Source organism: Pteropus alecto, unplaced genomic scaffold (assembly GCF_000325575.1).
Source record: "Pteropus alecto unplaced genomic scaffold, ASM32557v1 scaffold20, whole genome shotgun sequence".
Lineage (NCBI taxonomy): Eukaryota > Metazoa > Chordata > Mammalia > Chiroptera > Pteropodidae > Pteropus > Pteropus alecto.
The window spans coordinates 49,828,078-49,848,173 of NW_006436298.1; the positions used below are offsets into that span (position 1 = coordinate 49,828,078).

General features: G+C 44.3%; 1 protein-coding gene and 1 pseudogene across 3 annotated transcripts in view; one reads left to right on the forward strand and one right to left on the reverse strand.

Moving 5' to 3' along the window:
* The window catches only part of TMEM225B (transmembrane protein 225B), a 45,486-nt gene that overhangs the window by 18,616 nt on the left and 6,774 nt on the right, over window positions 1–20,096 (forward strand). For 2 of the 3 annotated variants that reach the window (XM_015590398.2, XM_015590390.2), the window contains 5 exons: window positions 12,258–12,448; window positions 13,873–13,951; window positions 16,380–16,590; window positions 18,065–18,211; window positions 19,048–19,185. The exons of the other annotated variant lie outside the window; for it this stretch is intronic. In XM_015590398.2, the coding sequence (XP_015445884.1) occupies window positions 13,940–13,951; window positions 16,380–16,590; window positions 18,065–18,211; window positions 19,048–19,185 (508 nt within the window). In that variant the 5' untranslated portion in view covers window positions 12,258–12,448; window positions 13,873–13,939. The remainder of the gene's footprint in view (window positions 1–12,257; window positions 12,449–13,872; window positions 13,952–16,379; window positions 16,591–18,064; window positions 18,212–19,047; window positions 19,186–20,096) is intronic. 3 annotated transcript variants of the gene reach the window in all.
* Window positions 10,024–10,142, reverse strand: LOC112480796 (annotated as a pseudogene).

Below are 20,096 nucleotides of genomic sequence, written 5' to 3' on the forward strand. Positions count from 1 at the left end.
GGAGGGTGCTGGGGACGGGGAGCACACTATTTAACCCAGTACAGGAAGCATTGTTGTTCATTTCTTCTGCTGTTAGAAGTAAATGTACTTGGGATCACATACCTTTTAGTTAAACTACTTGAAGAACTGCAAAGATTTCCCCCTTCCTTTAAATTAGAAGATCAGTCAAGAAACTTTTTTCTTAAACCTTCGGCTGTAGGGACACATTTTATTTGCCCGTTATTTCAGGAAGGAGCTGCCCTTCTCTTGGGCTTTTCTAGCTCTGTCTCAGACTGGCTCCTGTCTGCTGAGGCATTCTAGAGGGTCCTACCATGAAAGGATATATCTCTCTGAATTCCATTTGCATCTCAGTCCAGAAGAGTTTTTATAAATGGTCAGTTAGGACTCTCAGTGATTTATAGATTCTTCTCGGAGTAGAATTTCCTTTTAATGGATTGCTGGGAAATAATCAGGAGCACTTTTAAGCACCTAATGTGTGCAGAGTTCTTTACCATAATCCTGGGGTTGGAGAAAAAGAAATGGAAGACATTTTACTCTAGAAATCTTTTCAATATAAACTGAAGGGAACACACACACAAAACTAAAAATATTTCTAAGGAGAGGCCCAAAAACACTGGTTAATGAAATGCCATGAGGGAGGCAGGAACTAAAGGCTTTAGTGATTAAAAGGAAAGAAACCACTTCCAGCTGGAGGCTGGAACAGGGTTAAATTTCACAGGGGAGGGAGTGGCTCCATGTGTAGTGGTTAGCTTGTCTGCTTTACACACAGAAGGTCCTGAGTTTGCACCCCAGATGGAGCCACGAACTATGCTCTGGTGCGCCGGGGCCCGGTGCATGCCCCAACGAGCGCATGGGGGAAGACACCCTGCCTTCAGAGATCCAGCTCTTAAAAAAAAGAGATAGCAACATCCATAGGTCAGGGGTGGAAGTAGTGGGGGGAATTAAAGAGGAGAAAAAAATAAAAATAAATAAAAATAAATTTCACAGGGGAGGCTACCTTTGAGCTGAGACTTGAAGGATGAATAGAATTTTGATAGTTGGAAGGGAGGCTCTTTGGGCATAGGGAGTAGGGTGAGCAGAGAAGGAAATGTCTGGGGACATAAATGTTCAGGAGACATTAGTTCAGATTAACAAGCACAGAGAAGATGTGATGGGGATGAGACTGTAAAGGTAGAGTGGAGTGAGGTTGTGGAAAATAAATGCCAGGCCAGAGAGTTTGGATTTTATTTAGCAGAGATATTGAGGTATATTAGCTTTTCTTAACAGAAGGATAGTAGCTGAGTGATGTATCTCAAGAAAGAGAATCTGATTTGCTTAGGGAGCTGAGAAGTGCTTAGGATCCGACTTTAGGACGTTAACAATGAGAACAGGAAGGCAGGGACAAAATCAAGAAATATGTTGTAGGTAGAAGCAATAGTATGTTTACTGAGTGGATGTGGAGCAAAGAAGGAAGTCCCCGATCATTGTTGCCCCTTTCTTTTCTCATTCTGAAAAACATTAAAGCTACAGGAGAGTTTCAAGAATATTATACCAAATACTCATACACCAGAAGGAAGAGCAGCTTTGGAACTGGTAGGAGAGCCACATGGAGATGCTGTTTACAAATATTCCCCATCTCAGTAGATGGGAACACCACCCCTCCAGCTACTCAACCCAGAGAGCAACCTTTCTCTCTTACCTGTATCCATCAGTCAGTAATCCTGTTGTTGCAACTTTCAACATTTTTCCCTAGAACCCAAGTACTTCCTACTAACTCCTCTGCCATGGTATTGGTCCAAATTGCCATCACCTCTCACCTGGATTATTGCAGTAGCCGCCTGGCCGGTTGTCCCGCCTCTACTGTTGCCTTTCTACAGCTTTTGCCCAACATAGCAGCTAGCCTGAACCTGTTGAAACATCATCTCTTGTCTTCTTCTTGTCGGAACACTCCAGTGGCTTCCAGTCTTTCTTAGTGAATGGCAAACCTCGTATAGTCTATAGGGTCCTATGCTCTCTGATCCTCTTTTTATATCTCTGATCTCATTTCTTACTATGCTCTCCTTTGCTCATTCTGCTCCAGTCACACTTGCCTCCTTGAATGCTTGCTGTTTCTTCAGTGTATAATGTTCCTTCTAAGATACCCTTATCTACGTCAAATTTGCTTAAACGTAATTTTCTTAGTCCTTTTTGGGCCATGGGATTTAAAATTGCAATCCTTCTGCCCACGCACTCCCCTTGGCACTCTAATCCTTGTTCCTTACTTTTTTCGTCTACAGCACTTTTATCTCCTTCTAATAATATAGAATTGACATAGTTTATTATTCATCTCCCTTTCTAAAATGAAAAAGAGGGCAGGAGATTTTTCTCTCTTTTGCCCCCCGATGTATCTCAGAGCCTGGAACTGTGCCTAGAATGTTGCTGGTGCTCAGTAAAATATATTGAATGAATGTGAATGAGTGAAGTATCATATGACTTGTAAATGTGAGAAATATTTCAGGAGCTAAGGAGAAGGATCACCTTCAGCTTCATGGACAAGGTAATATTGAATGAGGCCTGAAAGCAGTGGGAGTTACATTATTGAATATGTCCATCAGGCTGTCAAATTTCTGGCAATGGGCCAGAGAAAAGGCACATCTTCTAACAGGGATCCCCAAACTTCGGGCTGTGGACTGTGACCTGTTAGGAACTGGGCACATCTTCTAACAGGGATCCCCAAATTTCGGGCTTCGGTCTGTGACCTGTTAGGAACTGGGCTGCTCAGCAGGAGGTGAGCAGCGGGCAAGTGAGCAAAGCTTCATCTGCATTTGCAGCCACTCCCCAGCACTAGCATCACCACCTCAGCTCTACCTCAGATCATCAGGCATTAGGTTCTCATAAGAGCACTGGTCCCTGGTGCCATAAAGGTCGGGGACCACTGCTCTAGAATGTCTAAGTCTGCACATGTTGTGGTAGAGAATGAACAGAGTGGTTCAACAGAAGTAGAAGAGGCTTTGTGTAGGGGAGAAGATCAGAATGAGACTGGAAGCACAGGTAGGGGCCTGTCAGGAAAACAGAAAAAAATCTTCATTTTAAATTTGCCTAGGCCAAGTACAGAAGGCAATTATTATGAAGTATTTCAAGTCCAAATGGAGACATGCCCTGGCTATTGCTCTTTCGGTTGTTTGATGAGCTGATGGAGACTCTGTTGTCTTCTCTTTCTCGTGTTTCATCTCATTTAATGAATCCAGTTTTGAAGGGCTTCTAAGTTTAGGTGTCCCAAGCCCTGTGGGACAGATTTGGCAGATTTAGAAAGCTCTAGAGTTGTACTGTCCAGTAGGGTAGCCACTAGCCACAAGTGGCTAACTAAAATTCATTAAAATTAAATACAATGAAAAGTTCAGCTCAGTTGCATTAGTCACATTTAAGTGCTCATTAGTCACTATTACTGTACTAGTACTGTATTAGCACAGATGCAGAATGTTTCCATAACCATACAAAATTCTGCTGGATTTTGCTGTTTAAGGCATCAATGAACGACTTGAGTCGATTATGGTACCTATCAGACCTAGTCCCTGCTCTCCAGGAGTCTGCAGTTTGTCTGACACATAAGGTGAATGCATGTGCAAAGGGATGGAAAAACATTAAACCAGTAATTCACTCACACCTATAAGAAATGGCTGTCTCCAAAAGACAAAAGATAATGTGTTGGTGAGGATGTGGAGAAAAGGGAACCCATGTGCACTGTTGGTGGTAAATTGGTATAGTTATTATGAAAAATGATATGGAAATTTCTCAAAAAATTAAAACTAGAACTACCATATGATCTAGCAAGTCCACTCTTGGGTATTTATCTGAAGGAAACAATCATTATCTTAAAAAAATATCTTCTCTCTCATGTTCATTGCAGCATTTATAATGGCCAAGACATGGAAACAACCTAAGTGGATGAATGGATAGAGAAAATATGGTATACGTATACAATGGAATATTACTTGGCTATGAATAGTAGGAAATCCTGCCATTTATGACAATGTGGATGGACTTTGAGGCTATTACACTAAGTGAAATAGACAGAGAAAGATAAATACTGTATAATCTCACTTATATGTGGAATCTAAAAAATCCAAACTCGTAGATACAGAGAACAGATTGGTGGTTGCCAAAGGTGACCATGAATGAGGTGAAAAAATGGGCAGAAGCAGTCAACACATACAAACTTTCTAGTTATAAGATAAATAAATTGTGAGGATTTAATGTGCAGCACAGTGACTATAGTTAACAAAGTAGATTGTATATTTGAAAGTTGCTAAGAGAGTGGGTCTTAAATGTTCTCATCAGAAGAAAAAAAATCGTTAAAAACTCTCCAGATATCCAAATTGAACACACAGAAGATGAAGGCATATCTGGAGGTGGAGAACAAGTATAATTATTGTTCTGCGATGATATCACAAATCATTATTAAAGTCCTTGAAGGCAATGACTATTACCTAATAAAGTCAGGGCTGCGTATGTGTTAGGCTTTCACTGCTGATGGAAATGCTGCATCGGAAGTTCCTCAGCACCACCTTCTTCCAGAAAGATCCCTCTAAGCACAGGGCCTGCTTTCTCTACCATCACTGCAAAACAACTTTAGCTTCAGTAAACCCTATTTAATAAGTAACACTGATTTGTATAAAAGTACACAGGAGACTTTTTTTTTTTTTAATCATATCTCCCTTAGATGCAGTTATGGTACAGAATTTGTTTTGTATATTCTTTTAGAGTTGAAATAGATTTGGAAATATTTCTCTGTACTATGCTTCATATTTTAAAGAACTTTTCTTCCTGTTCTTCCCTCTCTCTACCTGCCTTTATCAAATCCTCCCAATTTGCACTATTTCTCACAATTGCATATAAGGTCTGAGTGTGTCTGTGTTCATGAGCAAGCATGTGAGCATCTGTGTGTAGAGAGAGACTCTCAACAGGAGTGGAGAAGGTGTTGGTGTCTGATTATATGAAGGGAGTCTTACCTGTTAGTGCAGAGATAATCCATGTAGCCAGGGTACCATGTAGATAGAACCTTTTGAGTGAGGTTCTCTTCTATTTATCTGTTCAGACCCTGCCCCTCCTCACACATATTCCCCAACATCACCCATCCTGTGATCTGAGATATCACACTTCCCTCAAACTCTGCTTCCCTTTTCTGTTAATCCTACTATATCTGTCTGGTTGGCTACTTCATATATGAATCCTAACTTTAGCTTCTCTACCACTTTCTTCAAATCTGCTCAACTTGTATTCCTCTTTTCCCTATATTGTAAGGCCATTTTCCTTACTTTTTTGAATCAAATACTTCTGGAATATTTTGATCATCCTGTTTCCCACTAGGAATTTTTCTTGTTACATTTACCTTTTTTATATTTTCTGTCAGATGGTGAGACCTGGACTGAGGATCAATTAATTATAAAGGAGAAAACTCTTGAAGTAGGGATACGACTACATGAAGGAGATGGATGTGAACAAAACAAACATGAGGGAGCCTTTGAATATTGACGAAACTTCAGTAACATGGCAAATGTTATCCAACAGCCACAAATTCTTACTGAAGAAAAATCTCAAATGTGCAATATTTGTGGAAAACTATTCAAGCAGAGCTCATACCTTATTCAGCATGAAAAAATCCACACGCAAGAGAAACCTTATGAGCGTCATGTAGAAATGCCTTTGGCCATAGTTCAAACCTTATTCAGCATCAAAGAATACATACTGAAGAGAAACCCTATGAATGTAGTAAGTGTGGGAAAACCTTCCAGCGCAGCTCACACCTTCTCTAGCATCAGATAATTCATACAGCAGAGATGCCTTATGTGTGTAATGAATGTGGAAAATCTTTTGGTCGGAGCTCAAGTCTTATTTGACATCAGAGAATCCATACTAGGGAGAAATCCTATGAATATACTGAATGTGGGAAGGCCTTTAGTCAGAGCTCAAATCTAATAGAACATCAGAGAGTTCACACTAAAGAGAGACCATATGAATGTAATGACTGTGGGAAAACTTACAGTTGTAACCCACACCTCATTGAACATCAGAGAGTCCATACAAGGGAAGCTCCTTATGATTGTAATGAGTGTGGGAAATCTTTTAGTAGGAGTTCACTCCTTATTAAACATAGGATTCACACTGGAGAGAGACCCTATGATTGTAGTGAATGCGGGAAGGCCTTTAGTCAGAACTCCCACCTTATTCAGCATCAGAAAACTCACAGTGGAATCAAACCCTCTGAATGTAAAAAATGTGGGAAAACTTTCAAGTATAGTTCATATCTTATTGGTCATCTGGGAATTCATACAAGGGGGAAACTGTGAAATGAAGGTGGTAACGCCTTTGGTTGGAGTTCAGATCTCATTGAATATCAGAGAACCTGCATTGGGAAGAAACCCTTTGGGTGTAGTGATGAAAGTCCACGCAGTGTATAGATCTCATAGATGTGTTCAGTGTCTGAAAACCTTTAGATTGAGTTCCTGCCTTATTCAGAATCAGCAGGTTCACTTTGGAGGAAAGATGGATATGGAAAAAGCCTACATGTGTATCAGAGAGGGGCACAAAAGAGGCACAATGCAGTACTGCAAAGCTGAAGACTAAAGTGGAACCTTAGAACTACTTTTATTTGATATTGAAGATCTACATCAGAGGAAGGTTCTATGGTTTGCTTTTCAAATGTCCATAGTCATCCTCTGAAAATGGAATGAGTTAGGTCCATTCCAGAAAGGAAAGAATCAGGGAATTTTGGATTCAAATTCAGATCAAGAAAGTTGTAGGGTGAACTTTGAACCCCATAGCTTTCCTTCTATGTTCTGTTGTAACTAGATGGAAGTTGCTCTTGGGTCTTCTTGGGCCAGTATTTTGCTCCTCAATGTCCTGCAGACTACTGAATCTATTTGTTTTATGTGACTTAAATGTGCAGTTTTTCTAAGCCAAATAATTTCTCAGTATGACATATCATGGCTTTATGTGTCATGGGTAGACTGAATTGCATTTGTCAGAATTCCTTCAGTTCATGTGGGCTCCAAGGAGATTTTTGGGAGATTTGGAGGGCAGAAGAAAAGCAGCAGTTATTTTATAGCTCACACATGATGTTGCTGATCTGGTGACTCACCTCACTGGCTTGAAGCAGCAGTTGGGCTGTGTGTGTGTGTGTGTGTGTGTGTGTGTGTGTGTGTCCATCCTGGCTCTGCTCTGATTGAATCCTAGTGACTTAAAAAGAAAATAAGTTTCAAGATTTCCTATCAGAAAAAGCTACTGTTCAAACTCCTTTATAACAAAAATTCTACCATAGCTTAAGGTAGAGCTTCACTACCACGTAATTGTTGAGGAAGAAGTTTGCAAAGCAGTTGAATAGTGTGATACTTAATAAATACATAAACAAAAAAACTTTGAGCACCCATTTACCATGAATATTTTAATCATTAGAAGAAGTTCTCAGAGTACCTCAACTAGGTTGTACATTGTTAGATTTGTTGTAAATGCTTATTTTTGAGCTAAAAAAACATCAGATATTCTTCTTCCACTTAGTCTGGATTAGTGGTTATCTAAAAATCATCGGTGAAAATTATATTTACGTTGTGGACAGTTGAAAGATGCCTCCTGTAGTCTCCATGCCTGGTCTGGTGCTGTGCACACTGTAGGTGTTCAGTGGATGGCTGCGGAATGCATCTGTTTACTGGAAACCAAGGTCTTCTTATTTGTTTCAACTCTCTTCTCTGCACTCTTCCACCTTCCTTCCTCTGTCGTTCCTATAGGTGGTTATTGACATTAAATAAGGGTCACCTGGCTCTAAGGACCACCTTGCTATCTGGATGCCCTGAGTATGAACTTACATTCTGTGAGGTCAGATTTGAACTCTGAGCTACTGGGCCCACATATTCTGCTTGGCATGTGACCCTCCTTGAGTTCCTCTCCACCCTCTTATACCATAGAAAAGGCCCTTCTGTGGGGTCTGAGAAGCTTTGGGGATGAGGCAGGGCTTGAAGAATTGGCTGTGAAGGCTGGGCAGGATTCTAATGGACAGAAAGCATAGCAGGGAATGACACCCAGGACAAGGTGAATGTGCAGGGTTGCATGCCAGGATCCAAGGACAGAGGTGTTTGTGGAGGCCAGGAAAGGGGAGAAAAAAGTTTGCTAGCAGCAGGGTTCTGATTCTTTGGGGACAAGTATCACTAGTGAACAGACTAGTTCACCAGGCTCTTAAAGCTCAATCAGGTGAACACGGGGGCAACTAACTTATTACAATTTGCCAGAACTTTCTCAGTCATAGCATTGAAAGTCCCACATCCTGAAAATGCTCAGTCCTGCACAAACCAGGACGTTTAGTCACCAGGACCCATAGTGACCCCATTCCCCTGCTTCCTCATGGCACCTAGCTGCAAGAAGACACAATAGAGCAGGAATTCTCAACTTAGGTTGTATACTGGAATCGCCTGGGGAGCTTTCAAAGTACAGATACCTCAGTCCCGGTCTCAAGAGGTTCTATGTATTTGCTGTGGGGTATGGCCTGGATATTGAGATTTTGTAAGTCCTCAGGTAATGTGCAACCAAGGTTGGGAATCTATACAATAGAGGATATCAACATTTCATAGGTGCTGAGAGGACAGAGACTACATAAGATCTGCTGGCTTGGTCGTTGAGAGCTACTAAGAGGGCAGGACTTGGAGTGTAGAGAGCATCAGGGGCCTATGTGAAATGAGAGGGTGTCCTGGCTAGAAGGAAAGAGCAGTGGGAGGGGGCTATTGCATGGGGGTGAAGCCAGGTATTGGGTGGATTCCCCAATGGCAGTAAGCTGAGATTCACAGGGGCAGGGGTCTGCTCGTTTCCCAATTCTGTTACACAGTATAACTACAGTTTGGGCAACTTGGGGCTCAAGAATCAAGGATCAAGGGCAACTTTGGTGCTCTGAACCAAGGAAGCACAGAGCCTGAGGGAAGTCAGAACTCTAGAGACTCCAGCCCCAGCTCCCTTTTCCAGAAGGCAATCCCCTCTTCCCTTGCCTGTCCCTCTATCCTAGACCTGGGAAAATATGAAAATGCTTCCAGAGGAGGCTATAACCTAAACTTGTGCACACAATCTAAAATTTCCACTCCCAGGAGGGGCTGGCCTGGCAGTCCTTAGCCATGCCTTATACATAGCCTTGCACGCCCCTGGGAGAAAGGCATTTCTATGCACTGGCTAAAGAGGTAGAAGTCTTTGGGCAAAGGGGAGATAGGAAGAGGGAGATGAATTTTAGCACTGGTGCTCAAATGTGACAGCTTTAATCCCATCAAAGGACCCTCATGGCCCTCAGGATGAAATCTGATAAGACCCTTCACATCTCAGCTCTGACCACTGACCACTGACTTCCAGCTTTCTTGTGGCCACTCCTCCCAGTCATTTTGAAATTGCTTGGGTCCATGAACACAGTATTTTTCGACTATAGGTTAAAAGCCAATAGTGGGTCATAAAATTAATTTATTGTAACGAATTGCAACCAGCACTAAGTGTAAAAGAAAAAAGCAGGCAGGACTAGAATGGAATAGAAAACATCCATGTGCATTGCATATAACAAAGGTAAGTAAGACTTGTTCTGTGTGTGGGTGCACACACATGTGATGTACAGTATTTCTTGCCCGTAGAACAGGTGAAAACCTGAACAATGCAGTCCTCTTTTGGGGATAAGATTCCATCTAAATGATGCCTCCTTGGCAGGTCTTCCCTTGGACTGAAGTGTTCTTGCTCTGCAATTCCCATAGCATGCTATACTTCCTTCATGCACTGATCACACTTTTCAAAAAATGATTGTCACTTGCCTCTCTTCTGTGCTAGATGGCAAGCTCTAGGAGGGCAGGGACTGTATGCACCAAACACTATCTGTCATTAGAGAAAGCACTCATATTGAGTGGCTGAATGATAAACCTGAATTTAGGTTCCGGCTTTGTGTGTGTTTTTCTTCTTTTTTTTTTTTTCTCTTTTTTTTTTAGGCAAGGCAACCCTTGGTTGACCTCACATTGCAAGGACCTTGTAAAGTTACAATCCCTTATTTTTTATTTTTTACGCCTACAGCACCTAGTCTTCCTAGGTGGTCTCCCATCCAAGTACTAAGCAGGCCCGACCTTGCTTAGCTTCTGAGATCAGATGGGATTGGGCTTGTTCAGGGTAGCATGGCTGTAGACTGTGTGTGTGTGTGTTCTTATATAGTTCTCTTTTTCCAGCTTTTTATCTGAAAGATTTCAATATACAGAAAAGGTGAAAGAATAGTAGGATAACACCTTATATAGCCTCCACTTAGATGAACAATTTTTAACATTTTTCCATATTTGCTTTTTATCTATATACTTTTTTTCTGAATCATTTGAAAGTAAATTTGGATATAATCTTTACCCTGAGATACTAAGGTATGCTTCTCTTAAGGGTAAGGTTATTCTATATAATCACAATACTATTAACATACCTAAGAAAAAGAATGTAATTCCATAACTAATCTAAAATATAGTCCATACTTAGATTTTTCCCAATTGCCCCAAGAAAGCTATTTTATTTCAAATCAGAATAAAATCTAAGGTCACATACTGCATTTGGCTTTATGTCTTTCTTTTCATCTATAACAGTTCCTCCACCTTTTGTTTTTTTAATGATACTTTTGGAGGAGTCAAAAACAGTCAAAAAAGTTACCCTTTAGAATTTTCCACAAAACTGCTTTCTGTTTTCTTGTGGTGGTGTTTAACCACCTTCTCAACTTTTGTATTTCCTCTAATCTGAAATGAGGTTTAGAGGATTGATTAAACATTTTTGGCAAGAATATCTCACAGGTGAGTCTCCATGTTGTATAACCTCCAGAGCCACGTGGTGTCAGATTATTCCACCCAAAGTAGTGCTTTGTTCACTATTTAAGATCTCTCCTATGTAAAGATATGTCTTCCTTTCGCAATTAGTAAATTTGCAAGGATGATCAGCACCATGCAAAGAATCTATTCCTCTATAGCCTAATATTTTTAGTGATCATCATCTTTTAGCAACCATCCATGATTGTTTGGGCAAATTCTTAACCTGAGACTCAATTTCTTAATCTGCAATGTGGGGATAATAATGCCTGTCATTTTTGGATTTGCTATGTAATGATATTTAAAAGTAATGGATAAGAGTGTATATGAAAATGCTATCATGGTCTGCCATCATTTCTCTCTCCTTCTGAGAACACTATCCCTCTTCCTTTAAGAAAGTTCTCTCTACCTTGCTCCAAATAAGTGGTTCAAATTGCTGGAGATTTAGATGACCCTATCTGCCTGGCCACTGAGGCACAGCCGACTAAACTTTGGCCAGAGTGGAATGAGCATGTGCATTCCACTCTGAGCCAATCTGAATGCTTCCTTGGTAAATTTTGAACCAAGTAGGGTGGGAACAGGGAGAGGAAAAGCTTCTTTTTCTCTAGGGTTGCTGAATGTGAGGATGTGAGTCTGGAGGGTGACTATTTCCTTTGCTACCTGGAGAATGAAAGCCTATTAGGTGGAGGTGATCAAAGCTATCTTTCTGAGATCAGGGCAGAGAAGAGTTGTCTAGGGGGTCTTCCTGACCTGGCTCCAGTCTTCGCTAGCTGTACTTTTGCCCTCCACCAGCTAAACCAATAAAGGCGCTCTCTTGCCTGAAGGCTTACAAATTGGGTTCTGAATCTTATGACAGAATATGAATAGCACAAGGCCTGTCATGTGCCTTTCACATGATAAATGACTCAATAAATTAGAGGTCCATACACTCTCATCCCTTCCTATTGCCTTTGAATACGAATTTTAAACGTATTTTCCTGGTGAGTGCAGACTCAGAGCAAGAAAGGCTGATTTAACTGGCTCCAAGTGTGGCTGCTATTGCCACTAGAACAAGCTCCCCGCCCGGATCACCTGGGCTGGAAGCTATCCCTGCCTCCATTGAGTGCCCTCTCTTGTAAAAGTTTAAAACCTGCCCCGGTGCTATGAGGCGCAGATAGCCTTATTCCGGGAGGGCAGAGAAGGGCAATGAACGTGAGGGGCAGGGAGGCCCGAAGGAGATCAGAGCGCATGCGCGAGACAAGAGCGCGGGGGTGGGGGTTGGGAAAGGCTGGAAGCGAGGGTCTTGGGGAAGCGGAGTGAACTGAAGGGTCAGGAAACTCAGCTTCTCTCAGACTCCGTGTGGAAGCTGCTGTTTGTGCACCGCTCTCTCTGTGTGGGGTTGATTGTGACGTTTTTTCAAGCCACTTCTCATTGGATCCTTTCTGCCATCCAACAGGAGGAGTTACTATTATTATTCCCCTTTCACAGATGAGAAAACTGACACCCAGGAAAGAGAAGTGACTTACTTAAGGTCACCCTGCTGGTAATGGCAGAGCTCGAATTCCGATTCAGATCCTGCCAACTCTAGATTGCTCCAATTCCGACTCGGTTCTGCGCACCGGAGAGCGAGGCCCCTACGCACCAGCCCCAGAGGCCAGGTTCCCCCAGCCAGATACCAGGTGAGCGGCGGGGGCGGCCGTCCCCGAGGGGTGAGCCCTGCCCTCCTCCGCGGGGCCCTAGGGCTCAGGGACTGCCCAGAGACCAAGCAGACCGCGCAGGGCCTCCGGTACCAACGGAAGCCCGAACCTCGCGGGCCAAAGGGAAGGACGAGGGACAGGGGGCTCGCCCCGCAGCCATGGGGCCGCCAGGAGAGAAACCCTGCCCAGGAGACCTGGAGACCTGGACAGTGCCCCGGCGGAGGGAGGGGAGACCAGTAGAGGGCAAGCGGAGGTGGCTCCACGGGTCGGAAGGGGGATAGTGTGGAGAAGCCCACACCCCAACCCGCCACTCCTGGGCCAAACAAAACCCGAGGGCCTGTTGGGATCCACGGGGCGTGGCCTGAGGGCGGATAGCCAGGTCGGGGCCCTTCTTTGGGTCTGGAAAATGTCACTCTTTGGGACCACAGAAGGGATGGGCAGAAGAAGGTTGTCCCTGGGAAGAAATAGTGCTCCTGCCCGCAGCCCAGAACAGTTCCCTCACGGTCTCGTCCCCATTCCAACCCAGGTGTACTTTATGTTGCTCACCTCTTTCATCCCCCAGTACAGTTCCTAGGGGGGTGCACAGGTCCTGTGGAGGTGACAGGGCTGCCCTCAGGCTGCTGCTGCAGGGTGGTTCAGGGAGACTCTCCCAGAGGAACCCGATTGAGGACCCTCCCCTGAGCCGGTGGTTCCCAGATGCCGGCCCAGACCCCACAGAGGAGTATGCAGCTCTTCTACTTTCCAGTGTTGTAGGTCCTTTTTAAATAATAATTGAAGCAGTCAATGATAGTAGATGACAGTTTTTTTGTTTTGAATGCCCTTAGCAAAAAAAAAAAAAAAAAGGCTAGACTATATTCCTTCATTATCTCTCTCTTTCTCACACATTCACATGAACATATCTATTAGAAAAAATTTACGGTTCCACAGAATTCCACATTTGGGAATCACTGAACTGAACTGCTGGCCAGTGGTGGCTGGTGAGGTAGGGGGCCAGCCATGTGACTTTTTGGTCCCTGATTTGCACAGATTGACTGTGGGATCCTGAACCAGTGGCTCTCTATTTTCATCTAAGGGATCTACAAATCCCCTTTTATATTGAAATGTCTGTGGTCCTTTCAGTCCAGCCTGTATCAGTGCATCCCCCAAACTGCATATCCCTGGGGCATAGTCATCCAGTCCCAGCACAAAAGGCTGTTTCCATGCAGGACCCTGCCCTATCCCTGGAGAAAGGCTGAACAAGGTCCTTCTCACTGGAGAGCAGGGTGGGGGGTGGAGGATGGTGGGTGGGGGTGGGGTGCAGACAGGAGGTAATACTGTGGGGTATGCTGGGCCCCACAGTGACCCCAATCTGTGGAGAAGAAAGCACTGTATCATGTGAGGTGTTTATTTGTCTCTCTTCCCTGTAGTTATCAAGAGCCTGTGAATTCCTGTCTTTTTCATACCTGAATCGGCCCCCATTGGCCTAAGCTGGGCATGGGACGTCCAGTAAGTGCACAGTTAATTTTTGTGCAGGGAATGGATAATGGCTGGTGGCTGGGAGGTCTACACAGAGTGGACCAGGACCAAGCTGAGTTTTGCAGGAGAAGTCGGACTTAAAACATCTGTAAGAGCAGAGAGGGCACCCCCAAGGAAGGAACCCAGGCATGGAGGCTACAGATGCTTGGGGTTGACTGTGATTTTCCAGGACTAGAGGGAGACAAGGCAGGTGTTGGGGCAGAAAGGATGGGTGGTTAGGGAACTCTGTGAAAGGAAAACTAAGAAGATGAGGAAGGCTCTTGAGTTGGAAGCATGAGAGAAAGGGAGAAGCCAGCATGAGCTCCAGGCTAGAGTTTGGGTGATGGAGAGAATGACTGAAACAGGGACAACACTCAGGCCAGTTTTAGACAAGTTGAGGTTGTGTGTATGTGTGTGGGAGGCGGGTGGTGGTGGTGGACAGAATGGGGCACAGGCCATCAAATAAAAATGTCTGGGGTATTCCATCCCAACCACAGGATGGGGTCAAGGTGTAACCATGATTACTATATAGAAAGTTTTAGAGCTGGGACTCTACAGTCTCTGGTCCCACAGACTTCATCATTTTAAAGTGAAGGAAACTGAGGCCCTGAAGTTCAGGTGACTCATCAGCAGGCCTGCAGTCATGGAAGGGAGACTGAAACAGGAGCTTTGGAGAGCGGGGAGGATCAAATTTTTCAGGTTGAAAGAAGAGAATCTGGTGAATGACAGAAAGGAGGAGAAAGCACATTAGAACATTTCCAAAGCACTCTGACAACGTTCAAAGAGCAGCAGTGTTCTACCCATTTATAAACAGCATAGTTGGATGGGCGGTGTAGGAGGGTACCCATACCTCCGCCTTCTGCCATTAGGCTTGTTCTGCTATAGCAATTAGTACTCAAGACCTCAAAGATACTCCTTGCCCCCAGCAGTGAGGGGGTTCTGCATCAAAACAGTGGAGAGGCCTCAATCCCTGGACATGAGCAAGGGTGTTTGCACAGGGTGTAGAGAGGAGAGAGCAGCTACTTCCCTCCGAGGGCCCTGTCTTCTGCACTTACCATGCACAGCTTGAATCCTTGGTGCTGCCAAGTACAACCCTGCTTATTCAGGAGTCTCCAGGCCTGACTGTGGGCTTGACTTAGAAAGAAGGGTTATTGTCTTGGGGTGCCCTCACCTCCCTTGTCATGTCTCTTTCTCACCTCCTGATGTTTCCCTTCTGTACCACCAGGTGGCCAGGGTCATCACAGTGCCATCTGGACACCTCCTGACCAAGCCTGCCCTACCTGCAGCACCCCAGACTCCTACCCAACTCCTTTCCTTCCCCCATTTGATCCTCTCCATCTCGGGAAAACTCATTTCTCAGGGCTGCCAGGCTCGGCAAAGGCAGAAAAGAAAGCAGACTAGACGAATAAATTTGCCTTTAGGTTGTAAATGGCCACCAGCCCACTTAGGAGAAGTCTGTCCCCTAAAGGCCGCCAACTTTAATCAAGCACTTGAGTCCCAGCACTGTGCTTGACCCTTCAGTATGCAGTATTTCATTTGACCCTCCAAGTGACCTCATGGGGCAGGCATTATATCCTCCCTTTCCAAATGGTAGACCCAAGCTCCTGAGAGTCTTAGCAAGTTCCCCAAAGTTATACAGCTAGCAAACGATAGAGATGGGACGACAGTCGAGGGCTTCTACAGGCAAGTCCAGCCAGCTCTTCTACATCACAGGGGCTCATTCAAAAGAAGGCGTCTTTCATGACAGATGGTGGTAAAGAAGATATGAGGGATCCTTAACTGAGGGCGTTGACCTCTAGGCCTAGAGGGTACCCAGGGCTTCAGGAGGGTCTATGAAACTCTAAAAACTATTTGTAAAACTTACTGTGTGCATATGATCTGCTCATTTTTTAGTGGAGGGCTCCTCCCGGCCAGGTGGACCCCTTCTAATCTAAACCCCAGGTCCTGAGGCAAGAAGGCCAGTCACTGAGTAAGGATACTCAGACCCTAGTCTTATTATCTTTCCCTGGTCCTCATTCTGAAATCTCAAAAGGCAAATAGCTGTGAAAGAAGGTGATGAAGGGATTCTTCTGTGGTCAGTGGGTGGGTATTAATAGAATTGAATGGTTAGAACTGTAGAACTGGAAGAGGTTGGAGATGGCCTAGTCCAACCTCTTCATTTTAAAGAGGTGGAGATATGGGCTCAGAGAATGGACCCCATGTGACCAGGATCACACAGAGAGTTAGATCGCACAGAAAATGGTTTATGTGTTTTTTAGGTCAGCTGAAGAGGTCTGTAAGGCTATCGTTTATCAAGGCAAAGAAATCAGCATTTACTGAACCTCATGTGTGTGCTAGCATTTTCACAGGCATTATCTTGTGCCACGTGAGAATTTTGAGTAGGTATCCCACTTCTCACCCTCACATTTCCCTTACACAGGTGATGCTGACTTTAGAGGACGATGACATGAAGGGCTACACATGGGCTATAGCCCCGGCCTTGACTGCCTTGGGTTATTTGCTCATAGTCCTAGTCGCCATCTTCCCTTTCTGGGTACGCCTTGTGAATGAAGAGTCCCGTGAAGTGTTTTTCAGTGGCTTGTTTGAGAACTGCTTTCATATCAAATGCTGGAAGCCTCGACCCTTATCCAGTAAGGAGGGACAGAGGTGGGGACTGGGGAGAGGAAAATGGGGCTAGTGTTGGGAATGGAAGTGACAGAGGACTGGCTGCGGGCAGAGAGAACAGAATTTAATACGGTCATAAGGGCATTTTTCTGAGTCTCCACTCTCTTGGTGTTAGAGGAAAGTAGGTGGCTGGGAAGGGGTTAATGATGTCAGGCTGACCACTAGAGTCAGGAGCAAATGTGTCAGCAACAAAGTTTATTTCTGGGGAAGCAGCAGCTCTATCTGTGATGAGGGCGAAGAGCCTGCCCTACTCTGTGAGGCTCCTCCACTTTTTGGCCTCCATTAGCCCATCCAGACAGCACCCTTCTGGGTGGGCATGATTCCTAGCTGGGGGAGCAGCTCGGTTAGAGTGCAGGCAGGATTTCAGCCTCCACTTGTCCCCTTGGCCACACACCTGTCCAAATCTGGGCAGCAGCTCTGCAGATAATGTGCTCAGACCTGGGTACCACATTTTCAAGAATGTACTTGAGACCATGTTTTATAAGGAATTTGGGAAGTTTGTGATGGTGTCTGTCTTGGAAAAGAAGTGACCCTGGGAGACCCAGGGGCTATTTCCTGGTAACAGGTGAGAGGAGCCACTTTGGGAAAGATGGGCCAGACTGTGTGAGCTTTTTGATTCAGGGTTCCTCAACTTTAGCACTACTGACATTGGGTTGGAGAATCTTTGTTGTGGGGTCTCTCCTGTTTCTTTCAGGATGGTTAGTAGTACCCCTGCTCTCTTCTACCCACTAGATACCAGAAGAACCCTCGCCTCTTAGTTGTGACATCCAAAATTACCTCTTGACATTGTCAACCCCTGTGAGGGGCAAAATTGCCTCTAGTTGAAAAGCACTGGTTTAACCCAAGGGTCGATTCTAGAATTCTGAATCTGCAACACTTTTGTCTCTTTGTTCCACCTCCAGCTGCCTCACTCTGCATGCTCAGGAGTGTATACACACTCATTTTAAATGGGTTTGAATCATGCCAATAGTAGGAGAATAAATCACCATGTTCTCAAGACTCTGACTCTGCTATTTTGGTCTGTTTCATTAATTCTGTTAACCAGGATAATTAAATAGGGGTTCCCCACAGAGTTCAGAACATCTTGACCTCACAAAGTTCTGATTTACCACCTGTGACTCGTTTCGGTGTGACCAGTACGGATGTGATTCTTCACATTTCCATATGTAACAAATTTTATCATGAGGGTTTTATTTTATGTTTTTTATTAAAACCATCATTTGTCCATCTTTTTTTTTTTTTTGGTATACTTCCATGTCATGGGGAACTTAATGGGCCCAGAGTATTCCTGGGAACAAAGTGGAAGGACCAGAAACTTGGTCCCAGGCCACATGTTGGGACCTGAGGGTGGCAGAGCTCCAGGGACCGTGCCCAGGCTCTGTGGGCTCTGCCCTTTGGGGTCAGGGTGCCCAGCGCCAGCCTGCTCTCCCTCCCCTGCAGTTTACATCATCCTCGGCCGAGTTTTCCTGCTCTCTGCAGTCGTCTTGTCTTTCCTCACCACCCTCATCATGGTGTCCTTTGCGTCTCAGCTCTTTCCGAGGACCCGGAAGCACAATTTTGTGTCAGCCTTCATCAGCTTCCTCACAGGTGTGAAACGGGCAGGCAGGCCTTGTCCTCAGGCAGGCCTCCACCTTGGGGAGGGTCCAAAGACAGGGGTGGGGGGTGGTATCTGTGATACCAGGACAGAGAGGATTTTAAGGTGTCTCCTCTGTTGCCTTCTCTAGTATCCCACTCTCAAGCCCAGTGTGAGGATGGATACTTTATAACTCTTCTCCTTTGGGGCTTTTCGGCACTCTGCACTTCCAGCTAGCACAGCTCTTACCACCTAGGCTTGGAGTCATTTGTCTGGGTGCCTTTTTACCATAATTATCCCAGCGACTGTCATAGAATCTGGCATAGAATTCTAATGTAATGAAATATATGATATAAGTGAAATATAAATATTTCTTGGATGAAAGTGAAATATAAATATTTCTTGGATGAATGAATAAAAGAGATCATTTCTGCCTTTTGGAACCTTTGACCTTAAAACGCTGACTGAGGCTCTCTCCTGGGAGGCTCCTATGAGATGGAGGAGATAGATGGCTCACAGTGGGAAAATCAGGTTCAGTTTCATCCAAAGCATCACACCCAGAGGACCCAGCCTGAGTCAGCTGAGGTCACAGACACAGAGGATACGTAGGAAAGGGATTTCTGGTTTAGGGGTCCCTGGGAGGTGAGGCACATGGGCTTTGAGATGAGTTGGGAAAGAGGGTGGGACAGGTATTTGGGATGGAACTTACTGGCTCTGAGTAGAAAGGAACCCCCATGCAGGAGCCATACAGATTATAGGCTACATGGCTCTGTCTGTTTAAGTCTGAGGAGGGCTAGAGTGAAAGAGGAACCACGGAGGAGAGCAAGGGTGCCTCTCTGTGACCCTGCAGGGGCCTGTGCTTTCCTGGCCTTGTTGCTGCATGCCCTGGAGATCCAGAGTCTGAGGATGAAGCCCAGTCCCCCCCAGTTCTCCGTGCAGTGGCCTTACTACATCCTGGGCTTAGGCACCCTTCTGTTCATAGTGGCTGGTGAGTGTCCAGGGGCTTGTGCCCCTCTCCCTGGCCTCTGTCTAGATTCAGGAGCTGTGGATGCTCTAGAGCTGTGCTTTTCAAAACTGCAGTTGCTAGCTACATGTGGCTAACTTTAATTAATTAAAATGAAATGAGGTAAAAAATTCAGTGCCTCAGTCACAAGAGACACATTCCAAATGTTCAGTAACCACATTACTAGGCGTTTAGTGGCTACCATATTGGACAGTAGAGATAGAGAAATTTCCACCTTTGCAGAAAGTTCTCCTGGACAGCACTGCTCTAGAGCTTGACCCTATCCCCTGTGTTATCCTTCCCATTCTTATCCTTCTTGACTTGGGAACCATACTCTTCCAAATTTTCATACTCTTCCTTATACCATCCTCCCTCCTAAGGCTTTCTATTCCTATCTCTATCTTTATCCTGAAATCTGTGATCTTATTCCTCACCCTACCCCCTTTATATACCATCACCATCTAAGTTCTTAATTGCATCTAATTTTGTCCCTACTCCTAAATCTTCTTGCTATGTTAACCTGACTCATGATTATAATCTATTTTAACTCGATTTTACTATACAATAAATATATATAATAAAGAATACTTATATCTGTAAGATATAAGTAATAAAAATAAACCACACACATATTTCCACCATATACTATAAGAACTAGCCATATTTCATTGAATCCATAGTTTGTAAGTTACACTCTTATTTCATATACCACTAAGAAAGAAATATTGATACCAAGTATAATTCTACGATGCTATACCTTGTAAGATGCTGTAGCTTGTAAGATATATCCTCATTTCAGAGATATTAAAATGTGAAAAAAAATTGGTTTGTCAAAATTAATGAAATATGGTAGAAAAGTATCTTTGAAGTCTCTCTCACTTACCCATGTGGCTCTT